The sequence below is a fragment of the Bufo bufo genome, chromosome 2, assembly GCF_905171765.1.
Source record: "Bufo bufo chromosome 2, aBufBuf1.1, whole genome shotgun sequence".
NCBI lineage: Eukaryota > Metazoa > Chordata > Amphibia > Anura > Bufonidae > Bufo > Bufo bufo.
In genome coordinates, this window is record NC_053390.1 from 72,911,851 (window position 1) to 72,936,846 (window position 24,996).

The 24,996-nt window shown below is 45.5% G+C and overlaps 1 protein-coding gene across 1 annotated transcript in view; it reads right to left on the reverse strand.

Annotated features, from left to right (window-relative positions):
- The window catches only part of LOC120990708 (von Willebrand factor A domain-containing protein 5A-like), a 198,422-nt gene that overhangs the window by 153,859 nt on the left and 19,567 nt on the right, over positions 1 to 24,996 (reverse strand). Inside the window, exons 2-3 of the mRNA XM_040419614.1 lie at positions 8,791 to 8,858; positions 1,099 to 1,301 (exon numbers count right to left, since the gene is read on the reverse strand). Of these exons, the coding sequence (XP_040275548.1) occupies positions 1,099 to 1,301; positions 8,791 to 8,845 (258 nt within the window). The 5' untranslated portion in view covers positions 8,846 to 8,858. The remainder of the gene's footprint in view (positions 1 to 1,098; positions 1,302 to 8,790; positions 8,859 to 24,996) is intronic.

Below are 24,996 nucleotides of genomic sequence, written 5' to 3' on the forward strand. Positions count from 1 at the left end.
ATGTGCCAGAAATGCTGGAACTACACAGCTCTGTCCATTGTGTAGTGGAAGGAGATGGTAACTGCAAATTCGCTTCAATGGGAGAAGCACTACAGTAACCAGCTCCATCCACTATACAATGGAGAGAGCTCTGTAATTCCGACATCCACTTCCAGCGCCAGAGTTACAACAAAACAGCTGACTGTCGGTGGTCCTGGGTGTCGGACCCCTGCTGCTCTAATATTGATGGCCTATTGAACAGATAGGCCATCAATATGAAAATCCTGGAAAACTCCTTTAAGCGGCTGCAGCTATTCCTCTTGACTCCTCAAGCACATGCATTCTTGGTTTGGCCATGTGTGCATGTTTTCAATGAGGGAGGGGATTAAGCCTCTGCCAGACACCTCTGAGGTAGCCTAAGGGATCTTTATACGGGCCGAGAGACCACCAGATAAATCGCTAACAAGCTTTTTATAGGAACTCTTATGATCGACTATCTGGCGGTGTAAAAGTACCGCCAATTACTCGGGTAATAGATCATTAATGTGGACACAAGAATCGTCATTTGCCAGATCGTGTTGTGTAAACCGGCTCTGCTGTCAGCAAACAACGAGTCTGTATGGGGACGAGCCATGGCATTAGCGATTGCTCCTCCCAATACCGTGGAGGAGATCGCTGCATGTAAATGCGGAGGTCTCCTCTGCTGACAAGCAGGTTCTTCCAGGGAGGGAACGCTTCCCTCCCGACAATCGCCGGCTGTATCGTTCCGTCTAAAGGGACCTTTACATTTCCAAATAATTGCTAAATGAAAGTCCCTATGAATGCTTGTTAGCAATTATATGGCAGATTCTCGTCCCTTGTAAAGGGGACTTTATGCTCTTTGAGAACAAAGGATTGGACATATTGAAATTTAGCATACTTGATGCTACTTTCCCAATGATATCACCTGTCCGGGGAGACCTGGAACACCCCATACACATAAGATAATTGGTTAGAATTGCTGCAATCGGTGTCTTTAGCTGCAATTGGTGTCCTCAGACTTTGCTCTTATGAGCATGGGTACCATTAGTTGCCACTGTTACACTTTTCATGATATCCTCAAAAGCACCAACAAATTACCTGTTTCTTCTCCTGGAGATAGGCTACAATGGTCTTTCCCTCTACTTTGGCCTCAAAGCTGTAGACAGCTGAGTCTTCATCCATGGGGAATACAAAGATGGCCTCCACAGCCTTCTCCTCCTCATTCTTGTACTTGAGCGTAGCAGACACATCAGCCACAAAGCCTTTCACCTGGACGTCAACAGAGATCTCCTTGAGAGGAACTGAATGATCCAAAGAAATTGAAGAAGTAATATGTGCATCAACCACCTGTAATGTTCTTGATAGGATTGAGTGCCTAATATAACGTAAATAACATATACCATGTCCCATACTAGTCAAGGCAAAGGTGAGTTAGACAGGGGCACAGGGCACTACTATGACTTTATAGCCTGAATGAGACCCTATGTGTCTCACTGATGAAATTTGTGGGTTCTTAAGATTGGATTGGTCCCCTAATGCCCCAGCAATGGTTTAGTCTTTTGTGTTTACTTATTTAATTTTTAAAAGGGGTTTTCCTGTATTTTCATAGGATCAGGTCATCAATATCAGTTTGGTGTGGGTCCAACTTCTGGTACCCACACTGATCAGCTGTTCGAAGAGGACATGGTGCTTACAGAACACTTAGGCCTCTTTCACACGGGCGTCTCGTTTTGGTTCAGGATGCGGCACAGGTGCATTGCGGCAAACCTGCGCGAGTAGGTACGCAATTTCAGTCAGTTTTGACTGTGATTGCATTCCATTGTTCAGTTTTTATTGCGCGGGTGCAATGCGTTTTGCAAGCGCGTGATCTGGAGGGGTTAAAAAATATAAAAAAATGTAACTCACCTTAATCCACTTGTTCGCACAGCCCGGCTTCTCTTCTTTCTTCGTTGACCAGGGTAAAGGACCTTTGATCACATCACTGCGCTCATCACATGGTCGATCACATGATCCATCACCACAGTGTTGGATCATGTGACGGACCATGTCATGAGCGCAGTGACATCACCACAGGTCCTTTTCCTCCTGCACAGCAAAGAAGAAGAAAGAAGAGAAGCTGGCCTGCGTGAACAAGTGGATTATGGTGAGTTAAATTTTTTTATTTATTTTTTTAACCCCTCCAGCCACATTTTACTAAGCATTCTGTATTAAGAATGCTAGTATTTTCCCTTATAACCATGTTATAAGGGCAAATAATAATGAACAGGTCCCCATCCTGATCATCTCATAGCAACCATGCGTGAAAATCGCACTGCATCCGCACTTACTTGCGGATGAATGCGATTTTCACGCAGCCCCATTTACTTCTATGGGGCCTGCATTGCGTAAAAAACGCAGAAAATAGAGCATGCTGCGATTTTTACGCAACGCACAAGTGATGCGTGAAAATCACCGCTCCTGTGCACAGCCCCATAGAAATGAATGGGTCCGGATTCAGTGTGGGTGCAATGCGTTCACCTCACGCATTGCACCCACGTGGAAATCTCGCCCGTGTGAAAGAAGCCCTAGGCCATGTGGCGTCATGTTCATTGGTCCCATGGTATAGGCGCAGCCCAGTTCCATACAAGTGAATAGGGATGAGCTGCGATACCAAGCATAACCGCTATCAAGGACTGCACTGTGCTTGGTAAGCTGTAAGGAGGCGTCCTCTGAAGCTCCATTGAGCGCGGTGGGGCTCAAACAGCTGATCAGCGGGGGTGCTGGGAGTCGAACCCCCGTGATCTCCCATTGATGATTTATCCTGAGAATACGCCATCAAAATAAAACTCTGCATTGCATTATTTCTGATTTATTTTTAGTTTTGTACATTTTTGTTGCGCCCCTTTTACCTTTTCTCTTTCTTGAGATATTACGAGATGAGTGAGGTTTGAAAAAAATATATATTTGTGTTCTTTGCAATGTACCGCGAATTGTTTTTTTGTTTTTCAAAACCGGTCATCTCGCATGACTCATCTCAGGATTTTTCAAGCACAAAGGAAAAAAAAGACGTTAAGAAGTTATTGCAGCTATTTGGGAAGAGTATCTGATAGTTTTGTTCATTAGGGTTGTATTTAGAGGCTCCTTCACATACTGTACGTCTTGCAATCTGGCTCAGTTTCTCTTCGGCATGGTGCAGAAAACGCGAGGGGAAAATTGAAGCTAGAATTGATGATCATTAATTTTCTTCTGGCGCATCAGCTGTGATGTCAAATTGCGCCAGATAGGAACAAACTGCATGCTACGCTTTTCTGTTTGGTGCCATCAGTCTGTAGACGCTGGACCTGTCCACATAGCGCACGACACATATATATCAGTTGTGTCTGGCTCTGCAAAAACAACCAAGAAAATGGTGGGACACAACCGATTACATGCACTATTCTGGTCTTTTAGTTTCCCCAATATTACATTTGCTCATGAGTTTTCAGAGTTTTCCGGAAGTACTATACTGATGGCCTTTCCTTAGGATAGGCCATCAATATTTGATTGGTGGGGCTCCCACTCCCGCCACCCCTGACGATCAGCTGTTTTAAGAGCCTGTCTCCTCACAACATACAGATGTAGTAGGGTTAAGACTCATGCTTTATGAGATGTGTTAACTAAACTAAAGTTAACTAAACGCGTTAAGCAATTGCTTTTCAATGGCTTTTGTTTCAAGATAACACGATGAGATAATGAAATTTTAGTTAAGTGTTTGAGTGTTACCCCTGCTACATGTGTACCAAGCACAGTACCGTACAAGGGTGTAGCTATAGGGGGTGCAGAGGTAGCAGTCGCTACCGGGCCCAGGAGCCTGAGGGGGCCCAAAGACCCTTGTGGAGCATAAGACGATATTGGTATTATACAAAGTGCATGCTGGGCAAGTTATACCTGTGGCTGGAGGGAAGGGGTTAGATCAAGAATTTGGCATGGAGGGGGGTGAGGTGCCATTTAAATTTTTGCCTCAGGCAGCATGAAGGCCACGTGCTTCCCTGCCCCTGTCCACTAAGCACTGAGGGAAGGGGGGCCCAAACTGAACTCTTGCACCAGGGTCCATGAGCCTTTAGCTACGCCCCTGGTACCGCACGTTGTATAGCAGCTGTGCTTTATATTTCATCCAAGGCCGATTCACTGGAATGGGATGAGCTGCACCTAAGACTATGTGACCGATGAACGCGACATCACTGGTCTAGGAAGGGGCTGCAGCACTCACTGGAGCACCACGACCTCTTCAAACTACTGATTGATACAATACGTTTAAGTACAGTATATTGGACTGGAAAACTGTAGTCATAGGTAAAGAAAGAAGGATGAATCACTATGGCACTTCCTTCTGCAGCTGCTATAGTCAGGTGTAGATTTGAGCCAAAATTTGAGTTTAGTATTAAATCTGTCTGAAAGTTGTAGACCATGCCTTCTCACAGTAAGGCCTCTTTCACACGGGCGCTGCGGGAAAATGTGCGGGTGCGTTGCGGGAACATGCACGATTTTTCCGCGTGAGTGCAAAACATTGTAATGCGTTTTGCACTCGCGTGAGAAAAATAGGCATGTTTGGTACCAAAACCCGAACTTCTTCACAGACGTTCGGGTTTGGGTTAGGTGCTGGGTAGATTGTATTATTTTCCCTTATAACATGGTTATAAGGGAAAATAATAGCATTCTGAATACAGAATGCATAGTAAAAAAGCGCTGGAGGGGTTAAAAAAATAATAATAATAATTTAACTCACCTTAATCCACTTGATCGCGCAGCCGGCATCTCTTCTGTCTTCTTTCTTTGCTGTGTGCAGGAAAAGGACCTGTGGTGACATCACTCCGGTCATCACATGATCCATCACATGATCCATCACCATGGTAAAAGATCATGTGATGGACGATGTGATGACCGAAGTGATGTCACCACAGGTCCTTTTCCTGCACACAGCAAAAAAGAACACAGAAGAGAAGCCGGGCTGCGCGAGCAAGTGGTTTAAGGTGAGTTTAATTATTATTATTTTTTTTTTAACCCCTCCAGCGCTATTTTACTATTTTATTCGGTATTGAGAATTCTATTATTTTCCCTTATAACTATGTTATAAGGGAAAATAATAATGATCGGGTCTCCATCCCGATCGTCTCCTAGCAACCGTGCGCGAAAATCGCACCGCATCCGCACTTGCTTGCGGATGCTTGCGATTTTCACGCAACCCTATTCATTTCTATAGGGCCTGCGTTACGTGAAAAACGCACAAAGAGGAGCATGCTGCGATTTTCACGCAACGCACAAGTGATGCGTGAAAATCACCACGCATGTGAACAGCCCCATAGAAATGAATGGGTCGGGATTCAGTGCGGGTGCAATGCGTTCAACTCACACATTGCATCCGCGCAGGATACTCGCCCGTGTGAAAGGGGCCTAAACCATGCACACTTTTCTGGCAAATCTTCAAAGCTGGTGAGTGGGGAAGGAAAAGTTGCAAATGACAACTTTTTGGGGGCAGATTCATGCCACAATCTGGTTGAAATTGGTTGATAAACATGGGCCTATATTTCTTTGTAAAATATTGCTGCTGAAAAAGTGGAGCATCTTCTATGAAAGACTAAAGTAGCATTGGTTTAACCTTGGTAAGATGATATTTCTCAAGACGAGAATTGGTTCATCGCGCAGAAAACAATCCCAATCTGGATAACAGAGGGGGTGGCTTCTAGGTCTATGACATCCAAGTACCCTCATAGAGTATACGGACGGAGAATCTACTGTAAAACTTTATTTACAATTTCTAAGAATTTAAAGGGAACCTTTCACCGGGATTTTGTGTATAGAGCTGAGGACATGGGTTGCTAGATGGTCGGTAGCACATCCGCAATACCCAGTGCCCATAGCTCTGTGTGCTTTTATTGTGTAAAAAAAAGATTTGATACATATGCAAATTAGGGTCCATTCACACATCCGCAATTCTGTTCCGCATTTTGCGGAACGGAATTGCAGACCTATTTATTTCTATGGGGCCGCACGAGGTGCTGCCCGGATCCGGAATTGCGGATCCGCACTTCCGGGTCCGCAATTCCGTTCCCGAAAAAAATAGAACATGTTCTATTCTTGTCTGCAATTGCGGACAAGATTAGGCATTTTCTATTAAGTGCCGGTGATGTTTGGTCCGCAAAATGTGGAACGCACATCGCCGATGTCCGTGTTTTGCGGATCCGTGGATCCGCAAAACACACACGGACGTGTGAATGGACCCTTAACCTGAGATGTGTCCTGTCCCTGAGATGAGTCCAGCGTGAAGGAGCCCAGCACCGCCCCGCCCCGCATCCTCGGAATCTCCTCCTTGCTCCCCGACGTCAGAAAGCTAGAGCGCCATAATCTCACGATGTGCGAGCTAGCGCATGCGCAGTTCGTTCCCTGATGCCAGCACAGGGAAGGAACACTATGACGACACTGCGCAAGCGCTAGCTCGCGCATTGCGAGATTACGCCGCTCTAGCTTTCTGACGCTTTCACAAGGGCGAGAATTCCACGCGGGTGCAATGCGTGAGGTGAACGCATTGCACCCGCACTGAATCCGGACGTCAATGGGGCTGTGCAGGTGAGCAGTGATTTTCAAGCATCACTTATGCGTTGAGTGAAAATCACAGCATGTTTTATATTCTACGTTTTTCACTCAACGCAGGCCCCATAGAAATGAATGGGGCTGCGTAAACATCGCAATCATCCGAAAGCAAGTGCGGATGCGGGGCGATTTTCACGCATTGTTGCTAGGAGATAAAAGGGATGAGCAACCCCATTAAAGTCTAACCACTGTATTATTTTCCCTTATAACATGGTTATAAGGGAAAATAATAGCATTCTTAATAAAGAATGCTTAGTAAAAATTTGGCTTGAGGGGTTAAAAAATAAAAATAAAAAAATTAACTCACCTCCTGTTGTTCGTGCAGCCTGCATCGCCTTCTTTCTTCTTCTTTCAGGACCTGCAAAAGGACCTTTGACGTAATCGTGCTCACCACGTGGTGAGCGCGGTGACGTCAGCGCAGGACCTGCTGAATGAAGATAGAAGATTACGTCATCAAAGGTCCTTTTGCAGGTCCTGAAAGAAGAAGAAAGAAGACTATGCCGGCTGCGCGAACAACAGGATAAGGCGAGTTAATTATTATTTTTTTTTAACCCCTCAAGCCACATTATAGTAAGCATTCTGTATTATTTTCCTTTATAACCATGTTATAAGGGAAAATAATAAAATGAATAGAAATCGTGACCCAAACCTGAACTTCAGTGAGGAAGTCCGGGTTCGGGTCTGGGTACCACATTCAGTTTTTTCTCACGCGCGGAAAAAACTGAACATCGGAACGCAATCGCAGTTGAAACTGACTGCAATTGCGTGCCTACCCGGAGCAAATCCGTGACACCCGTGTGAAAGAGGCCTAAGACCTCTTTCATACGAGCGTCACGGATTAGGTCCGGATGCGCTCAGGGTGCAAGTTCAGTCAGTTTTGCCTGCGATTGCGTTCAGTTGTTCAGTTTTTTCCAATGCATTTTGATGCGTTTTTCATGCACAAGATAAAAAACTGAAGGTTTACAAACAACATCTCTTAGCAACCATCAGTGAAAAACGCATCGCATCCGCACTTGCTTCCGGATGCAATGTGTTTTTCACTGAAGCCCCATTTACTTCTATGGGGAAAGGGCTGCGTGAAAAACGCAGAATATAGAAAATGCTGCGTTTTTAGGCACCTTTCACACGAGCGAGTATGCGAACGCATTGCACCTGCATAGAATCTGGACCCATTAATTTGAATGGGGCTGAGCAGCCCTGGCCCCATAAAAGTGAATGGGGCTTCAGTGAAAAATGCATTGCATCCGGAAGCAAGTGCGGACGCGATGCGTTATTAGGGTGAATAGGACTTCACACTCTCCCTGCTGCCCTGTGGTTTGTGCTCACAGCAGCAGGGAGCTTACCATGGCAGCCAAGGCTTCAGTAGCGTCCTGGCCGCCATGGTAACAGACCGGAGCCCCGCGACTTCGACTTCACTGCTGGGGCTCCAATCAGAAGCTACCACTGCCACCAATAAGGAGGGGAGGAGGGGACCCTGTGGCCACTACCTTCAATAACTATAATACTGGGAAGGTTGGGGGGGCCCACTGCGCCACCAATAAAGATAATTAACCTGTTAATACAAATATAGGATGACAAGGCACTCTACGACAAGGTGCTGTGATCCTCGTCAATTAACCCCTCAGGTGTGGCACCTGAGGAGTTAATTGCCGCGGTTTGGTGGATTACAGCGCCTTGTCATAGAGGGCGGGTGCCGGGTATTTTATACCGCTGGGACCCGCATCCTACATTTGTCATCCTCCCCTGTCTTCTCATTGGAGGCAGTGGCAGCAGCGGCACAGTGGGGAAAGTGGCAGAGACTGCCTCCTCCTCCACTGTGCTGCTGAGGAGAACATGGCGCGCTAAGAGCGACATGTGCCATGTTCTCGAACTGATACTAGACTGCGCTACGGCGCAGCCTAGTATCGGAAAATATTAAAACCGGGTATCGAGTCAGTCCGGGTCTAAAAGGTATCGATTTGCTATCGATAGTTCGGTATCCGGTGCAACCCTAATCCATTAGTCATTAGTGCTGACTGACCCCCTTTTCTTTGCAACCCTAATCCATTACACTATGAATATTCCATAAAAGTATGGTTGGATAAACCTTGAATATAGTGACCGCTATATCCCTGAAATGACGACAATAAAAGTCACCCAAGACTCCACAATGAGATATTATACAACAGGAAAAAAGTTTCTCACCTGGAAGTTTGGAACCAACAACGATGAGACCACAACATGGAGGAGGCAGCGGCATCTTGGGTCTTGCTCTGTTAGGACATAAGACACAACAGTCATCAGGATGTCTCTGTATCTGTGCTTCCTCAGCTCAGTATCTCTGATCTCTATCATATTTCAATTTGAACGTTGTTCTCAGTGACTCACAACCGAAGATTAACAAGAACTCCAAATTCTTCCAACATGCACCAAAGAATTCTAAGCATTGTTTGGTGGTGACCGTTCATATCTCATTTTTACTACATACTCTGTTTGTCCTCAAACATATCCACAGGTATCTGGCGGGAGTATACATCTTAATATATTCCTGACATATCTCTCTGATGGAAGAAAAAAACTGAAATGTACAGAGTACATTAAAGGGGTTGTTTTTTTTAAGAAGTTTTTATGTTTTGCTTGAGACCGCTTCCAATCTTAATCTGACCCTTTTGTTTAAAGATGAGCCTAAAAGGTTGTCCAGGGTGTTGATATTGATAACCTATCCTCAGGATCGATCATCTTTATCAGATCAATCGGGCCCGACACCCCCACCAATCAGCTGTTTGGGGTAGCTGTCGTGCCATCAAATGTACATTGTACAGAGTGGAAGCAGAAGGCTCCATAAACTGTGTAGTTTCTGGATTCACTTGAAAGGGAGCTGAGCTGCAGTACCCCAACATGACCACTACACAGTGTACGGAGCAGTCTGCTTCCACTTCTGTATACTGTATAGTTTCCGTCACAGGGGCTACCCGAAAGAGCTAATCGGTGGGGAGTGTCAGGTATGGAACACCCAACTATCTGATACTGATGGCATGTTTGGAGGTTAGGTCATTAATATCTATAGCTTGGAATCCCTTTAACCCCTTAAGAACCAATGACATACATGTACTTCTTGGGGATCGGGCGGGATCCGCAGCGGAGGTCTGGCAGTCACTGATAGCCGGACTCCTGCTGCATGCGGTCAGCGCTCACTGCGGCATGTGCGATGTCGGGCGGGGATCGGAGCTGCCATCGGGTCCCCGTGCTGCTGTGACGGGGACCCGATGGCATGGAAGGCAGCCCCATGCCTTCCTTAGGCATCGGGGCTACCTTCCGGTGGAAGAGCCTGTGAGATCCAGCCCCCTGGATCTCACAGGCAGGAAGCTGCATGAGTAATACACACTATATTACTCATACAGCCAATGCATTCCAATACAGAAGGTAAAAAGTTGAATACAGACCCCCAAAAGTTGAAGTCCCAAAGTTGGAAAAAAAAAAAGTGAAGAAAAAGTTGGGGAAAAAAAAGCCCCCCCCCCCAAAAAAAAAATTAAAAGTTTCAAGTAAAAAAAAAAAGTCATTTTCCCCAAATAAAGTAAAAAAAAAAAGTGTAAAAAATAAGGAAAAAAAGAAAAGTACACATATTAGGTATCGCCGTGTCTGTATCGACCGGCTCTATAAACATATAACATGACCTAACCCCTCAGATGAACACTGTAAAAAAAAAAAACTGTGCTAAATAAACCATTTGTCACCTTGCATCACTAAAAGTATAACACCAAGCGATCAAAAAGGTGTATGCCCACTAAAATAGTAACAATCTAACCGTCACCTCCTCCCTCAAAAAATAAATCCCTACCTAAGACAATCGCTCAAAAAATAAAAAAAATATGGCTCAGAATATGGAGACACTAAAACATATTTTTTTATTTTTTTTTAAATGCTGTTATTGTGTAAAACATAGGTAAATAAAAAAAGTATACATATTAGGTATCGCCATGTCCGTAAGAGCCTACACTATAAAAATATCACGTAACCTAACCCCTCAGATGAACACCGTAAAAATTTAATAAAAACGGTGTGAAAAAAGCCATTTTTTGTCACCTTACATCACAAAAAGTGTAATAGCAAGCGATCAAAAAGTCATACGCACCCCAAAATAGTGCCAATCAAACCGTCATGTCATCCCGCGAAAATGGTACCCTACCTAAGATAATCGCCCACAAATTGAAAAAACTATGGCTCTCAGAATATGGAGACACTAAAACATGATTTTTTTTTTTGTTTCAAAAATGATATTATTGTGTAAAACTTAAATAAAAAAAAGTATACATATTAGGTATTGCCACGTCCGAAACGACCGGCTCTAAAAAAAGACCACATGACCTAACCCCTCAGATGAACACCGTAAAAAACTTAAAATAAAAACTGTGTAAAAAAAGCAATTTTTTGTCACCTTACATCACAAAACGTGTAATAGCAAGCAATCAAAAATTCATACTTACCCCAAAATAGTGCCAATCAAACCGTCATCTCATCCCACAAAAATCATACCCTACTTAAGATAATCGCCCAAAAAATAAATAAAACTACGGCTTTCAGAATGTGGAGACACTTTTTTCAAAAATGCTTTGTTATGTAAAACTTGAACAAACAAACAAAAAAGTAGTTATATTTGGTAATGTCGTGTCCGTGACAACCTGCTCTATAAAAATACCACATGATCTAACCTGTCAGATGAATGTTGTAAATAAAAAAAGAAAACGGTGCCAAAACAGCTATTTCTTGCTACCTTGCCTCACAAAAAGTGTAATATAGAGCATCTAAAAATCATATGTACCCTAAAATAGTACTAACAAAACTGCCACCTTATCCCGTAGTTTCCAAAATGGGGTCATTTTTTGGAGTTTCTACTCTAGGGGTGCATCAGGGGGGCTTCAAATGGGACATAGTGTCAAAAAACCAGTCCAGCAAAATCTGCCTTCCAAAAAACGCATGGCGTTCCTTTCCTTCTCCACAATGCCGTGTGTCTGTACAGCAGTTTACGACCACATATCGGGGTGTTTCTGTAAACTATAGAATCAGGGCCATAAATATTGAGTTTTGTTTGGCTGTTAACCCTTGCTTTGTAACTGGAAAAAATGGATTAAAATGGAAAATCTGCCAAAAAAGTGAAATTCTGAAATTTCATCTTTATTTTCCATTAATTCTTGTGGAACACCTAAAGGGTTAACAAAGTTTGCAAAATCAGTTTGGTATACCTTGAGGGGTGTAGTTTCTAAAATGGGGTTACATTTTTGGAGTTTCTAATCTAGGGGTGCATCAAGGGGTCTTCAAATGTGACATGGCAGCTTAAAGGGGTTGTCCAAGTCAAATTTATTGATGACCTATCCTCAGGATAGGTCATCAATATCAGATCGGTTGGGGTCCGACACCCGGCTCCCCCGCCGATCAGCTGTTTGAAAAGAAGGCGCGCGTCGTGCCAGCGCTGCCTCCTCTTCATTGTTTACCTTCCCCCTGTTGCATCTGCAGCGGTAAGCAGGTGTAATTACACCCAAGCCATCCCATTCATTTCAATGGGACGGATCGGTCCTATACAAATGTATAGCAGCGATCCGTACCATTGAAATGAATGGGACGGTTAGGTGTAATTACACCTGCTCACCGCTGCAGATGCAATGGCGAGTAGGTAAACAGTGAAGAGGAGGCGGCGCTGGCATGGCGCGTGCCTTCTCTTTAAACAGCTGATCGGCAGGGGGTGCCGGGTGTCGGATCCCAGCCGATCTGATATTGATGACCTATCCTGAGGATAGGTCATCAATAAATATAACTTGGACAACCCCTTTAAAATTATCCCAGTGAAATCTACTTTCAAAAAAACCATATGGCGTTCCTTTCCTTCTGCGCAATGCCGTGTGTCCGTAGAGCAGTTTACGACCACATACAGTATGGGGTGTTTCTGTAAACTACAGAATCAGGGCCATAAATATTGAGTTTTGTTTGGCTGTTAACCCTTGCTTTGTATTTTATTACTATTTATTGTAAAGCAACCGATTAAAGGGGTTGTCTCTCTTATCACAGACAATGGGGGCATATCGCTAGGATATGCCCCCATTGTCTTATAGGTGTGGGTCCCATTGCTGGGACCCACACCTATATCGGGAACGGAGCCCGGCAAGGTGATGGCTGGAGGACTCCGGTCACCACCAAGCGCACGACCCATAGGAGTGAAAGGGAGTGCACCACACATGACCGGCCACCGCTCCCATTCACTTCTATGGGCTGTAGGAAGGCGCAAGGGTACGTCATTGACGGAAGGTATGTGTCACAGAGATTCCTGGCCTCGGTGAGCTAGTGCTGGCTGACATGGTTTTGCTATTTAGTATGGCTGTAAAGCCGATCCGGGCCAGCTCTTACTGGGAGCAGCCAAAGTGTAGGGTGGGTGGCTGCTTCCCACGTTCCAGGCCGGGTCTTGGTTTGGGCTATAAAACACAAGCAGCACTGTCAGGTGGTGGGAATTTACTCCTCTCTGACAGTGAAGCTCTGTCAGTCTCTGTGTTGGGACCTGGGAGTTTGGGCCTGGGTGAAGGCCTGCTACCTTGTTGGCGTGAGAGCAGGTGGTTTCTGCTATGTCCAAGGACTTCTGCATTGCTGCATGGTGTAAACAAACACCAGACTCAAGGTGAATGTTTTCCTTAAAACTGACTTTTTGTTTTGCTTATCCTTATGTGTGAATAAACACCGAACTGTTTCAGTTAAAGACGTTGTCGTTGCCTCTATACTGCATCCGCAAGCCTGTCTACCAGAGCAAATCCCCACAGGGCTCAACAGAAATAACCGAGCCAGCAGCCTCATAGAAAATGAATGGATGGAGGCTGCGTATGCGCCATTCATTCTCAATATAGGTGCAGGTACCAGTGGTCCTACCTACCTATAAGACAATGGGGGCGTATCCTAGCGATAGGCCCCCATTGTCTGTGATGAGACAACCCCTTTAATCCCAGGGTTCTGTACATACGAAAAAGGGTTTCAGTACCTAACATGAGACAACAAACAGAACTAGTACAATAAACATGTGCTTACTGACAGGTACTGTAGGTACAAAGGGAGAGATGCCACACATGAGGGTATAAGCTGCTCAGATGAGTGCGTAGTGACAGCAGGGTTATTGTAGGTTGAAGACTTTCTGGAGGTGGGTTTTCAGGCTGCTTTCGAAGGTTCAGATGGTAGAGAACAGTCCGAAGTGCTGGGGTAGATGAGCCCAAGGGGATTCACTGAGTAATCAGTAGGGAAACAGACAATGATGTGTTGAGGTGGGGAGATTGGACCAGAGGTACAGTATATGGAGCGGACAGTTCGTGGATGGCCTTCTTAGGGTACTTTCACACTAGCGTTCAGAGAGGATCCGTCTGGTGTCTGCACAGACGGATCCTCTCCTATAATGCAGACGTTTGGATCCGTTCAGAACGGATCCGTCTGCATTATAGTTTGAAAGTTGTCATCCAGACTTTACATTGAAAGTCAATGGGGGACGGATTAGTTTGAAAATTGAGCCATATTGTGTCAACTTCAAACGGATCCGTCCCCATTGACTTACATTGTAAGTCTGGACGGATCCGTTTGCCTCCGAACGGCCAGGCGGACACCCGAATGCTGCAAGCTGCGTTTGGGTGTCCGCCTGCTGAGCGGAGCGGAGGCTGAACGCTGCCAGACTGATGCATTCTGAGCGGATCCGCGTCCACTCAGAATGCATTGGTAGCTGGACGGATGCGTTCGAGGCCGCTTGTGAGACCCTTCAAACGGAGCTCACAAGCGGAGCCCCGACACTAGTGTGAAAGTAGCCTTAGCCTCACTATAGACCACACACAGGTATTTGTATCAGGCAGCATCTCCCACAGAGAAGGTTGTTGCAGTAGTCTGGGTGGGAGATGAGGACATGCACTAGCAGTTTTGTTAAATTAAAGTTGAGAAAAGAAAGGATTCCAGAAATGCTTTTGGGGTGGAGGCACCTGGCTATATGGTTTGAAACCGGACAAGTTATTGTTTCTTAAACCAAAACCATGCAATCAATACAACTCCATGTGATGTTTAACTCCATGTGGTGTTTTACTATTAGATATAGCAGAAGATCCCTGGTGACTCATGATCATGTACTGATAATAGTATGCATGGCAAACATTAGAAGGAGTCAGTCACCAGAAAATTCCCTGTCACACCAGGCACAGTGCCTTGTAGGCCGGAAGCTTAGCTGAATCTAATGATACCTCTCAACTACTGATCTCATTTCTGCTGGAGAAAAGTACTTTTAATCCACATTCAAATGCCATTATGGTTGTGGCACTATTACTGCCAGGGGCACTATTTCTCAGGGTAATTATTTTTGAGGGCACTGTGTGGGAGCACTTTGTGTGGCATTAGTATTTTCAGGGAAACTACATGTTTCTGCAATATAGTATTTGGGGGTGCTGTGGAGCACAGTGGTCAAGTTATGGCAAAGAGAGAAAGCAGGATGATATTGTGGGGGTCCCAGAATGGGAAGTTTATGTTAAAAAAAGCGGGAATGATTATGGAAAAGTAAGGAACCTTAGATGTCTGTGTGGCAAACCCTGCAGAGAGGATACATAGCTGGAAGAAGTCTTCATGGCGGTCTGAGCAAAAAATGAGAAAAGAAAACATCTACAAGCAGAGGAGAAGTCACTGGATGTACTAGGCATGTAGCACTGTATTCTCCTGTATGTTTGGTAGCTTTGAATGTCATTTAAAAATAGGTTCAAAACTGTGGTGCCTGTCATTTTGGCAGGAAGTTTAGCGCTGAATCCATCAAATCTAAATGAAATGCTGACGGAGGCTAGGACCAGAGCCTCTGATAGCAGTGTTAGAATAGTATCCATCTATCTCATATCTATCAATTATCTATCTACCGTATTTTTTTGCCCCAAAATAGGGGAAAAATGTCCCTGCGTCTTATGCGGTAAATACTAATGAGTGCTTCCATTATGGAAGCGCTCATTAGTACCGGAGGACCGGGAAGAGGTGAAGGCTCTGTACTCAGCACTTCCTGGTCCTCGGCTATGATGTGGCTGCGCACAGTATGACCGCGCTCTGTGACCTCACGCTGTGCGCATCGGGTGACAGTACAGCCGCAGCAGGAAGAAGAGAGAGAGAGCGCGCTGGAGGTGAGGAGTGGCGGCGTCTGGAGCAGGAGAGGTAAGTGGATTTTTTTTTATTTGCTCTGTGGCATGGGGGCTGATATGAGGCAATAGTGGCTGATAGTGAGAGGCAATGGGGGCTGATATGAGGTAATGGGGAGCTGATATGAGAGGCAATGGGGGCTGATAGTGAGAGGCAATGGGGAGCTGATATGAGAGGCAATGGGAGCTGATATGAGGCAATAGGGGCTGATAGTGAGAGGCAATGGGGGCTGATATGAGGTAATGGGGAGCTGATATGAGGCAATGGAGGCTGATAGTGAGAGGCAATTGAGAGCTGATATGAGAGGCAATGGGGATCTGATATGAGGTCAAAGGGGGGAAATCCTTTTCCAGCAGACAGGGTCTGCAGATGGAGGACATCAAGTGACAAAAGACAGGAATAGACTGACTAATAGGTAAAACATGCTGCCATTCTTAGCCTATCAGTCCCCCCCCCCCCCCCAGTCATAGTCAACTACCTGCTTACTCACAATTAATACTCACTAACCTTTATGACTCACAGAAATTTCTTAACAACTCTGAATTTTATGAACAGTGATCCCCGCTTACAGTGTTATCAGGAAAAAGCTGCTGCCAAACTTCTCCCGAGAACAAAAGCAATGGGCATGTTGAAATCCGACAACCTGATCTCCACTGGAGGAGAGTTACGAGACCCTGCTGATATTGGGCTCTGCAGAAATACATCTAATGTGTATGACTGACTTTTCTTCTCTTTGCATGTGACTTAGGCTACATGCACACGGCCGTATGTGTTTTGCGGTCCGCAAATTGCGGATCCGCGAAAAAAAAGATGACATCCTTTTTTTTTTGCGGATCCATTGTAACAACATCTAAAATGGACAAGAATAGGACATGTTCTATTTTTTTTGCGGGCTACAGAACGGACATACTGATGCGGACAGCACACAGTGTGCTGTCCGCATTTTTTGAGGTCTGCATCGTATTCGCAAAAAAAATGGAACGGACACGGAAACGAACAACGTTCATGTGCATGAAGCCTTAGAATGACAAGGTCACTGATTTTCCTGCAACATGGTGGTCTTAACGATTGGAAATTCATATAATAACTTTACTAACTAGGTGATTATAATCCACATAAAGCTGGATTCCCACACCGAAGCATCTATACATCCATGTTACAGATGTGTGTGCTGGTCCGACCATGGGTTTACTGACCCAAACTCACAACATTATAAATCCCTACGAGTTCAGGTCTGTAAACCCGTAGTCGGGCCAGGACACCCGTCTGTGGAACTGGTCTGATAGCTGTGTAATAACCAATTCTTGCATTTGACATCGGCCATTACAAAACAAGCAAAAACTTTCCAGCAAAAACAGTAACTATACAATTGTATAATCAGACAAAAATAAGAACTTGCCAAAAAACTTTCTACATCTGTAGTATTAATGGCCATTTTATTAGATGACCCTAAACTTGTAATACAGGGATTCTTATCCCCTTTATCAACCATTCCTTTTGCCAGTCCACTCTTCTACTCTCCACGGCCTGTTTTGCCCTATCTGCTTTCCGTACTATGGCCACAATTCTGTAATGACTGGGCACGTCTTCACTGGAGGTCCTCACATATGCCATAATCTAAGTTGGTTTTGATAAAACACCATTGTGCGGTCATACGCATACAAAGAAGGTCAATGTCCCAAGCCATCTACAGAACCCTTCTTGTCCAGGTTCTTCCTCTGAGTGCCAACTAAATGACCATACAGTATGTGCTGAAACAAGTCTCATTTCAAATAAGAGAACCAAGTTTTATGATTTTTGCCACAATTCTGCTTAAATAAAGTCACCTTCTCAAAATTCCAACATAGTTTGTTGGTCACAAGGTCTCATGTGCCTTTTTAATAGGAAGTTGAAGCTGTGGATGTGCTGTTCGTTTCAAATTTAATTCATACACTGCATTATTATCTCTTCTTTTACCATGTTGCTTCAATCTATTGTTCTCTGCTGCCATCTGCTGGCCGATATGCTGCACGCCTCGTTCTTGTTAAATAAAGTTTTTCTCTTTGGGCGTGGTTTTAGCAGCCTTGGTCCTTGTCACTTCCTGTAGCCATTTTCAGTGCTGCATTCCTTTGTGACTGGAGACACACACCTCGGCTTGTGAAGGCATCAGTTTTTGACCAGCAGTTAGCCTCAGGAAAGACATCCACATCACAGCATCTACTTTGCTACTCCATCACTGTATTGCATCACTGTATGTCACTGCTCTGGATCAAATAAACCCACGTTTGATTGCATCCTCATGTCTACGTCTGGATCCATCTAACCTGAGCATCTGCCGGTCCGGTCTTCTCCACTGCTTGGATACGAAGGTAGGACAGTCACAAAGTCATTATCAGTTACACCTTCATTCGCCTTCATGTGGGGACAGAACAGTGGAGTAGTCCTCCTGTGATTTTGCAGCAACTTAGGGACAATGCTTATTCTCCGTAGAACCTTAGTCTTATCTGGAGCAATGTCATAAACTTTGGACATTGTTTATGCTGCGGTTCCAAGGTACCACTTGGAACTGAACCAGAGTTTGGGAAATGTTTTTTTTACAGTAAAAATTAATCTATGAAGTTATTACGTGAAGTAATAGCTTCGGCTCATTTGAGCCAATACATTCTAATACTGTACAGAGCTCCGTACAGTATTGAACCAAAGTTTTATGCGAATCAACTTTGGATGTTTCATCCGAAGTTGATTCGCTCATCCCTACCTGTGAGGTTTTTGGCAGTAAGCCAGCGCTCTGTATTGTGCTCACAGCAGCGCTCGCTTGATAATAGTGCTAATAACATTGGGTGCCGATATCTACCTACGCGCTATAGCCCTGCCTGGTGAACACAATCTTGTAGATAAAGGTTCACAGTGCCCAATCAGCATGTGGACCTAGCGACTGCTCGACGCGTTTCTACTAAGGGGATAGTTCCCCTGTGTCATCAGGAGCAGATATTAACAATGGCTGCAAAGGAAAAGAGTCCTGTCCGCCGCTGATGGTGTGCGGGCGACATCTATCTGGCACTGGGATGGCTGTACGCACCTGCTTCAACTGCGGGCTTAAATGCCGAATGCCCCCCTGGGTGTGGGCTTGTGGCAGCCAGCCAATCCGGAGTATGGGCGGGTCTACCACCCCGCCTCCAGAGGTCGGCCAGCCACTGTATCAGATAACAGCCGGGGGAAAGAGCTGAACAGCGGTAACAGGTAAATAGGAGAAACTAAAAGGCGGCCATATAAACATAATCTACAATTCTACATTGGTCATCGATTTGAGGGCAAGCGCAGAGAGGATAAATGAACCGTCACAGGGTAGAGCTCCTGCATGACATTAATGATGATATTCCCATGTCAATTGTAGTCCATTATGTCACAATAAGGCCAATGACATAAGGCATATCAGATCAGTGGTGTACACAGAAGCAAAGGGCTGCATATCCCTGTACATACTAGGGGTCAGATTCATCCTGACACAGATCATCTGCAGGAGGCACTGCAGCAGACTGCATACACAGGAATAAGTCCCTGCTGCTCATATAGGGACATATACACCATATGGAATGGGGCCTCTAAAGGACACTCCAGAGGTTATTAGGTCAGACCACACCAAGAAGGTGACTATTAGATGAAGCATGCAAGCGAAATGGCGCCGTTGAGTCCATTGGGGCCAACGGTGTCCAGATTGAATATACACTCGGCCTCTTTGCGCAAAAGGATTATGTCAATATCACATCCTGGTGGAGATCTTTGGACACTCTCTATGCCCTGGAACCTGATTGCTTTCGTATTGTGCTGGTGACCAGCATGTCGTGCGATTGGGGTATCTTTTCATTTTCTGATATCTGACAGATGCTCACCGATCCCTCGCCTTAAGCTCACGTTTGGTCTTCCCTACATATTGTATGCCACATTGGCAGGTCAACAGGTAAATAATGCCCGTGGTCTTACAGTTGATGAAGGATCTGATGGAATACACCTTCTTAGTCGTAGAACTCATAAAAAAGAGGAACCCTTCAAGATAAAGGCACATGCCACGCATGATCCACATGGATAGATTCTAGTTATGGTGCTATGAAGCCATGTTGTTTGAGTCGGGCTGTGATACAGGCTGTGCACTAATCGATCACGTAAATTCCAACTACGTCGGAAAGTTATCTTAGGATGGTCGGATATAAGATCACATATATCGGGTCCGAACGGAGGATACCCCAATTGTCTTGTAGTATTTCTCGCACTTGTTGGTTGGCCTTGTCGTATGTCCCTATAATTATCAGCTCATTGTCCTGTTGTCTGTCAGTTTTGGGGAGTAATAATTGCGTATGATTAGAGCTCAGAGAGTGGTGGTAAGCTTGTCCTGCAGATGCTCTGTGTCAGCATGAACCTGACCCCTAGTATGTACAGGGATATGCAGCCCTTTGTGTGTACACCACTGATCTGATATGCCTTATGTCACTGGCCTTATTGTGACATAATGGACTACAATTGACATGGGAATATCATCATTAATGTCATGCAGGAGCTCTACCCTGTGACGGTTCCTTTATCCTCTGTGCGCTTGCCCTCAAATCAATGACCAATGTAGAATTGTAGATTATGTTTATATGGCTGCCTTTTAGTTTCCCCATTTACCTGTTACCGCTGTTCAGCTCTTTCCCCCGGCTGTTATCTGATACAGTGGCTGGCCGACCTCCGGAGGCGGGGTGGTAGACCCGCCCATACTCCGGATTGGCTGTCTGCCGCAAGCAGCCCAGGGTGCGGGGCATTCGGCATTTAAGCCCGCAGTTAGAACGGGTGTGTACAGCCATCCCAGTGCCAGATAGATGCCGTCCGCACACCATCAGCGGCGGACAGCACTCTTTTCCTTTGCAGCCATTGTTAATATCGGCTCCTGATGACAAAGGGGAACTACCCCCTTAGTAGAAACGCGTCGAGCAGCCGCTAGGTCCACATGCTGATTGGGCACTGTGAACCTTTATCTAGAAGATAGTGTACCCCAGGCAGGGCTATAACCATGTAGGTAGATATCGGCACCCAATGTTATTAGCACTATTATCAAGTGAGCGCTGCTGTGAGCACAATACAGAGCGCTGGCTTACTGCCAAAAACCTCACAGGTATAGACTGGGCCGTTTCAGTACAGCTGGTCTCGATTGCTGCTCCTTGCAGCAGCTGATCCTCAGCTGAGGTTTATACTGGTGTGGAAACAATCTGGCTGACAATTGCTGGTGTATCCATATACCTTATGGGGAGCAATAGGATTGAGGGAAATATTTATAGACTTACCTCTCACTAACTATTGCGTCCTAGCCTGTATCTGACGCTGTGTGTGGGCTTTATTGCCCCAGTTTTTAGTATTGAATCTACAATAAAGATAGTTTTTGTTTTCATTTTAACGTTCATTATTGGGCTGAGAATAGAGTACAAAGTCTGAACGTCTATCCTTTACATTCGTTTATCCTGTTAGATCAGGGATGCTCAACCTGCATCCCTCAAGCTGTTCGGGCATGCTGGGAGATGTAGTTTTGCAACAGCTGGAGGGCCGTAGGTTGAGCATGCCTGTGTTAGACTAAGGCCTCATGCACACGACCGTTGTTTTGGTCTGCATCCGAGCCGCAGTTCCGTGGTCTGCAAAAAAAATATAACCTGTCCTCTTCTTGTCCGTTTTGCGGAACGTACAAGGACGCCATCTGTGTTTTGGGAATACGCAATTTGCGGACCGCAAAACACACAGCGGTCGTGTGCATGAGGCCTAAGGGGTGTGTCCCGACACATTCTGATACTGGCAACAATGATTGGAGACGGTCAGACAGTGTAAGGACACCCACAGCTGGTAACACGCAGTTGTCAATAGATTCATACATTTCTAGTAGGAATAACACACGAATGGCACAGCACAATTCTAAGAGACGATGCTCCAGGATTGTTATTGTAACAGGACTTCAATATAGACAGATTGTTTTTTAAAGAAAAAAAACAATATATCTCTCACCAGAAGGTGGAGCTTACTTCGATGGAGGCAGTAGGATCACAAAACCCCAGGACGGGAGGTGTCTGTAGTGGCTTGTAATGTTATGCCATGTTATGTTATATTCTGCGCTAAGTAAAGAGAGACTTTTATATGCTTACCTCTGGCCATAGGGTACTTTCACGGCTGTTCACCATGTCGGATCCGTCCTTCCGCTATTTCGCCGTGCCGCCGCTCTGTCCCCATTGACTATAATGGGGACGGGGGCGGAGCTCCGGCGCAGCACGGCGGTGCACGGCGAAAGCCGCCGGAGTAAAAAGTCGGACATGCAGGACTTTTAGTCCGGCAGCCTTTCGCCGTGCACCGCCGTGCTGCTCCGGAGCTCCGTCCCCGGCCCCATTATAGTCAATGGGGACAGAGCGGCGGTCCGGCGGCACGGCGAAATAGCGGAAGGACGGATCCGACATGGTGAACAGTCTGTCGGATCCGTCCTGCCGCAAGTGTGAAACTAGCCTTATTCCGCAAACCACTTTTCCACGGCACCGATATTCAGGGAGCAACAGACTGAGGGAGTACACGTGACATAACATCTCATCAGGGCCACTACCACTCCCATCCTCTGCCTTAGGCCTCTTTTACACGACCGTATGGCTTTGTCAGTGTTTTGCGGTCCGTTTTTCACAGATCTGTTGTTCCAATTTTTGTTTCCGTTTCTGTTTCGTTTTTCCGTTCCGTATGTCAAATACAGTATACAGTAATTACATAGAAAAAATTGGGCTGGGCATAAAATTTTCAATAGATGGTTCCACGAAAAACGGAACGGATACGGAAGACATACGGATGCATTTCCGTATGTGTTCCGTTTTTTTGACCTGAATGGATTTGCAGGCAATAATAGGACATGTTCTATCTTTCAATGGAACGGAAAAACGGAAATACGGAAACGGAATGCATACGGAATACATTCCGTTTTTTTTGGCGGAACCATTATAATAAATGGTTCCGTATACGGAACGCAAAAAACGACCCGTAAATGGAAAAAAAAACGGTCGTGTGAAAGAGGCCTTAGCATCTCAGGGGCTTGGAGCACAAGCTTCTCTTATATGCACGAAGTTAGAACTGCATGAAATGGAATATGTAGAACTCTTTATCAATAAAACGGATCCAGACCCATCAGTATGTACACACTACTACTCTCTTCTGCCATTAGCAAGCAAGCAATAAAACCTGAGAAATCGGGGAAAGAAGATGGAGCTGGACCCCCACTTAACCCCCCATCACAAACCCAGCCTAACCTGCCAGGACCACAGCCTGCCGCACACAGACCTCCAGGCCGCAGCGTGCGAAAGCTACCGCAACCAGGGGGGGGGGGGGGGGGGGGGCGGATGTGGGAATCAGGACGAAGCGGCAGGTGGACAGCGGCTAGACCGATAAGTGCAAATGGCCAACAGGGGGTAGCCAGAACCTGGCCCAGGGCAGGTGTACTGGGAATGGAGGGAGGGGTGAACGTGAACGGGCAGGAGGAAGCAGCACTAGGCCTGGATATGGGCCAGTAAGGACAGAGGAGCTCAAGCAGAAGACAGGGATCAGTCCCAAGCAGAGTAACAGGACAGGTCCCACACATGGAGGAGAAAAGGAACAGAGATGTAGGATGTTAGAAGCACCCCTCGGCTCTGGGAGGAGTACCCAGGCGGAGACGGCTGCATGCAGGAGCACAGACACAGTCCCCAGGCTGGAGGGGGGGGCACTATACGGGAGCAGAGGCTTTGTCTGGATCTAGATGTACGGAGGGTCCTGCACTGCACACCCAGGAAGGGAACACCAGAGATGCACAATCCGCCAGAAGAGGGGGAAAAGGGCAGGCTGTATCGACCTGCTCTCCCATCAATTCAGCTCTGCCATCATCTGCTCTCTAGAAAACAAATTGGACCACATACGACTGCAGTGCCACCCCTGCAGGGAGGCGAGGGACTGCCGCGTGTTTGTGTTCACAGAGGCATGGCTCTGTGACAACGTCCCGGACGTAGCTATACAGATGGAAGGGCTGGCTGCTTGACGAGCAAACACAGCTCTCTGTAGCAAGACCCGCTGAGGCAGTTTGTGCTTATATACCAACCTGAGATGGTGCACAGACTGTGTTAACCGCTCATCACTGGTCAACATTGGCAGAGTTCATACAGACCGTTCTACCTACCATTATCACTATTCTTTATCGGAGTCTACATTCCACCCAGCTTAAACGTAGCGGGGGCACTTGGTGAACTCTATGAAGCAGTCAGTGAGCGGCAAAACATGCCCCCCGACCGACTGATTATTGTTGCCGGTGACTTCAACCATGCAGATCTCAAGATGGTTCTACCAGTATGTGGACTTTGTGACAAGGGGGGTGAACGCACTGGATCTCGTGTACACGAACATCCCAAGAGCATACAGAACAGAACCCCCGACCACACCTCGGCCACCCAGACCACATCTCCGTCAATCTAATCCCAACATAAAGACTAATGTTGAGAGAATTGAAGTAGCCGAAGTGGACTGCGATCTGAATTTAAGGAAAAAGTCGATTCATCACGAAGCCGAATCTCCTTGCGCTTCATGGTAACGAATCCATTTTTCCTAACACAGCAGTAAAAAAAAAAAAAATACATACTCAGCTCATCCATTTGGTCGCGGAGAGGCAGTCACGGCCATCTTGATTGAAGAAAAGGAGCCAAATCTCACACGCGCTGACGTGTGATGTCACCACCATCAACAATAAAAAAAAACATAACAGGTATCTCCGCTTCTGAAAATATCTAAACTATTAAAATATTTTTCCTGTGCAGTAAATGCCATAACGTAAAATTTTATATATATATATATATATATATATATGTATATATATCAGAAATATAGATTAATATAAAAAAGTTATTGCTGCCAAAAAATGGGGATTGCAAAGAACATTTTAATTTTTCAAAAGGTTTTTGGATTATTTTGGGTCATTTTTAGCGCAAAGTGAACGGCGTAATATCAGAATCCAAATTTCCTGTTCTCCAACACAAGACATGGTAAATTAAATGGTGCCTTTAAAAAAATGCAAAAAATAAGCCCTCATATGGATGTGTGAACAGAAAAATGCAAAAATGCAAAAACGAAAAAAGGCCTAGGCACTCCAACAAAAATGTTTATTCTCTGACCTGTTAGAAAGGTACATGATGTAATCTGTGGTGAATATAATCTTCTTACCAGTGACTGTATTTGTGAGTTATAACCTCCCTTCTG